General features: G+C 35.9%; 1 protein-coding gene across 1 annotated transcript; it reads right to left on the bottom strand.

The window, feature by feature from the left end:
* Positions 1-705: 705 nt before the first annotated feature.
* Positions 706-4,103, bottom strand: LOC125847914 (uncharacterized membrane protein At3g27390). The gene is given in 9 exon segments (XM_049527639.1): positions 706-955; positions 1,042-1,404; positions 1,582-1,830; positions 1,914-2,020; positions 2,091-2,379; positions 3,152-3,285; positions 3,372-3,567; positions 3,661-3,769; positions 3,961-4,103. Coding segments are annotated over 9 exon segments (1,728 nt in total). The 5' UTR covers positions 4,046-4,103; the 3' UTR covers positions 706-759.
* Between the last annotated feature and the right edge of the window lie 240 nt (positions 4,104-4,343).

The raw sequence follows: 4,343 nt of genomic DNA, 5'->3' as shown, positions 1-4,343 counted from the left end.
TGTACTTTGGCAACTTGATTTCTCCTAGATGTCTTTTCTCCTCTCTTTTTTTCCTATTAACTTTTCCTTAGCTGGTTAACCAATCAATTTAACACATGTCCTACTGCTATAGCTACTTAGGTTTGAGATTCAAATCATTGTAGCTAAATGATTAGGCAATGCTAGTTACTGTCATAATTTGAATAGATGTAAAGAAATAAGTCATCAATACCCGTTCCGCATGCAGGACCAAATTTTGGTCTACAAGACATCACTAGATAGATAGAAACAGTTAAGTTCGATAGATAAGACATCCCCTCTACAGACTACAACATATTGAAGTTCGATAGAAAATAGAATCATTCATCTTGAGCAAAATGTAGAATGATCCAATATCTTATCGACTGAAAAAAATAAGTAATTTACATCACCTCTAATACTCTTTTTGGGAGTACCCTTTAAAAGGAAAAGAAAAACAAACAAAGTCATGCCTGTACGAGTTTCTAATAGGGAAAATAACTGAAATTGCGCGGAGACAAAAATACAACTGTACTGATCTATAAGAAACGTTGATTTTACTTGATAGTGAGTTCTGACGAAGACTGAACAGTCTTCACATTAGACCTTTCTTGATGTTGTTAAGATGTCCGTAGGAAGATATTTGAGCGCTTGGAAAATTGTTAGCCTACTTTCTGAAGTCTTTCAACAATGATACTTAATGAACTATCTCTTAAATGATTACGATGGGAGTTAAAGATCACTAATCTATATTTAAAATGTTTAAACAATTTCGAGTGAACCATTTGATCTTGTGGACACTGATCGGGTGGAACTGTTCTTTACAGAACGAGGAACAGATCGCGTGGAACCTTCTCTGGAAATAGTGGAATACTGCATGATCAATGTTTTCACTATCTGTCTGAATTTCCTCCTATAAGTTGGAAACTTAGAAACACTTCTAATCATTCCCACCATCCTGCCAACCAACAGAATAAATGACGACACACAAATCTTGCTTCAACACTGCAAACTTATGATGAAAATATAAACGAAAAGGCTTACCTTCGGCTTATGCCTTCAATTTGAGCTGCTCTGAGAGATTCCTGAGGCGCCACACTTCCATTTTCCCAGGCCTTAAAGCGTTCAGAGTTGCTCTCGAAAAGGACCACTTTCTCTAGGAACCTCATTTCACCGTCTTCTAGGCTCAGGACTCTAATTTGTTCCTTGATGTCACGACCCGATTTCTCGAGTCATGATGGCACCTACTATACCCTACCAGTAGGTAAGCCAACCCGTAACCCAGAACATCAAGCAATGAGCAAAAGGGGCAGAAACTAGCGAAAATAATAATCTAAACAAGGATAACAAAGCGGAAGCAACCCAAAATAAATATATACAGAAATTCCTCCCAGAACCTGGAAGTCACTAGTACAGAGCTATCTAATAAAGAGTACAAGTCCCAAAAGTGGACCACAACAGAGCGTGTCTCAAAGGCAACAAGACTAGCTAAATCAAAAGAAGGAGACAGAACAAACNGTGACCATCTTATCTAAAAATATGATTTACTTAATTACGTCTTCAAAGTACATATAGAGATGTTACTCTAGTAGATCATTTCACATGTTTGTCAGCATTTTGCAAATTAGCCAGAAAAGAACAGAGAAAGAAAAGCATACCTGCACCATTTTCACTTCTTGTATTGCCTCTCTCACTGATCTAGACGACGTTAAGCTTGGCACGAGCATTGCAGGTGCTTCAGCAAATATTGAGTTTAGTCTGCCTTGTACTGAACCGTTTCGTTTCACAGAGTAATCTGACGAATTGGATCCCTTCTTGTTTCGATAATGAGGCCTGGCTGCGACTTAAGATGATCAGTAACATTGACAAATATGAAAACCGTGTATACAGAAATAAGGGAGAACTCGAGTAATTACTTTGGAAGAATGGACCCTTCTCTAAGGTAAAGCCAATCATTTGTGTACTCATCAAACTCTGCTACCATTGCGACCACGAAAGCAACACCTCTTTGGAAGGACCTCTCCTGAATTCACAGTTTTAACTAATGATAAATCCGACGATCAGTACACTAATGAGGCAACAGAATAAATTACCTGATAGACGATAACAGCTCCATATAATCCAATGAAAAAGCTGGAGAAAACAGCCATTATGACACTTCCAATGACAACAAGAGGCCACAGAAGGATTGTTAATCCAGCAATGGGAATGCAAGCAGTTTCAAGAAATGGGCCTTCGCGGCTTATCAGATCATGTATGAGTCTGTACCATCCTTTGAACAACATAAATGGGCTCTTTACTATGGCTATAGCAGTGTAAAGAGGAATTTCCACAATCAGTCCCAATAATCCAACCATGATACATCCTGGTACATGGATGAATCTGCAACACAACATTTTGCATATTATTTTTACTGGTTAGAATTGAATAGATGCTAGTACCCAAATAAGATATCGAAACATTCTATTTACATATAATTTTGATTGGTATCATCCTCTTTTTTTCTTTTTCCTGCTTGATATAAAACTCTTCCCACAAATCATAAAAAATATTTATTTCTTGTGTTCTAGTTCTTCAGACTGTTTCTTATCATTTTCTAGACTTAATGCATTACCATTTTCTGTCTTCTTTTCTTGATTTTCTCTTTTATCCTGGAGCAACTGTAAAGTTGTCTCTGCGTGGTCATGAGTTCAAGCCGTGGAAACAACCACTAATGCTTGCGTTATGGTAGACTGTCTACATCAACAGGTGTGCCCCTTCCCAAACTTCTTTAACACAAACTATCCTTCCTTTTCTTAGTCACCACTATACTTTTCCTAGTCTCATTTCTTTAATGTGTTCATTGTGACTTGTGAGGGCACGGAGAAAGTCAAATCCATTTATTATTCTGAGTCCTGGGTAGTTTATTGACTTCTTCATCAAAATAATTTGTGGTAAGTTGAGTTTTAATATAATATAGCCCTGTTAGAAAATGAACACGATAACGTGTATAACAATTAGAAGATTCATTATGATTGTCCCCTATTTTTTAATTTTTTTCTTGATAAAGTTTTGGCCGCCATAAAGTTCGAGTCTCCACCTTGTAATTCTCTACTCTATTTCCCTTTTTTTTTTTAAGAAAAAAAAAACATAGAAAGGGAAATTAGAAACAAACCTAAATGGCTGAAAGTCGAGAGAAGCAGGGGAATCACGCAGTTCCTTCAAATACATTGGATATGAATGATAACACATATCTGCAAAATCTCGAACAGCAGTACAGCTACCTTTTATGGTTCCCCATGTTCCATCCTGTAAATTAACATAATCAAAACAACCTCAAAAAAACAATACTAAACTACAGAACCAAAAACAAGAATTGGTCAGTAATTTCTTACCACAATGCAATGAACAAACTTGTTAAATTCATCGTCATGTCTGAAAGCTTCAAAGGCAGAAACCCAAGGAGCAAAGAAACCATATCCAACTCCCACAAGAACACTACCAGCTAAGCTTAAACACAACCAAATACCAAATAAAACTGGCAAACCGAACAAGAAAGCTACTTTAAGTGGTGCATCAAACCTATTAGTCCTGTTCAATTGTAAACAAATTCACATTAGAAAAAATAAAAAAAAATCAACTTTGGACAACATAAATGAATGGCCTTAAAATAAAGACATTTACTTGACAAGGGTGTAAATTGTCCAGAAAATATGTGCTGGGAAGAGACATAAAATCACCCCAACATTTCCTATAATAAGTATTAGGCCAGCAATTGGACCCACCAACAAACCTGCAATCAGAAAAATTATGCAATTGAGAACCAGCAACAATAACACAGATCAACAACAACATACCTTACCACTTGAGAATCTGTTTCCGAAAGACCCTCGGTCAAAGAACAATAATACAGACCATGATCATAAAATCATACTACATTAGAAAAAATCTTGAAAGGTAAAAAATAAATAAATTAGTACTTACTTTTGAGAGCACCCAAAAATAAAGCAGAGCAAAACGCAAAAACAACATAAACACCCTGGAGCCAAGAATTTACGTTGTTGGTCATGTTCTTTTTTTGTTTGTGTGTGTCAAATAACAGAAACTCAAGAATGAATTATGAAAGAAAATTTTTAAAGAGAGAAGCTAGGCTGGAATTATATTGTGTTGGTCCATGACGTAATTAAGGATGAGTGAGAGTCATAGGAAGATTAATTTTTTTGTGAAATTTGGCGTGCCTCTTTTCTTAGTAAATTAGAATATCAGTAATTATGCACTTTTCTTACTGGTTTAATTTCTTTCATTAATAATTAAAATAAGCCAACTTATTTGAATTGTGCCTGGAAATAAAATACTAATTAGATATG

The sequence above is a fragment of the Solanum stenotomum genome, chromosome 12, assembly GCF_019186545.1.
Source record: "Solanum stenotomum isolate F172 chromosome 12, ASM1918654v1, whole genome shotgun sequence".
NCBI classification, from domain to species: Eukaryota; Viridiplantae; Streptophyta; class Magnoliopsida; order Solanales; family Solanaceae; genus Solanum; species Solanum stenotomum.
Note: the sequence above shows the minus strand (reverse complement) of the source record. Positions and strands in the feature narration are given on the sequence as shown.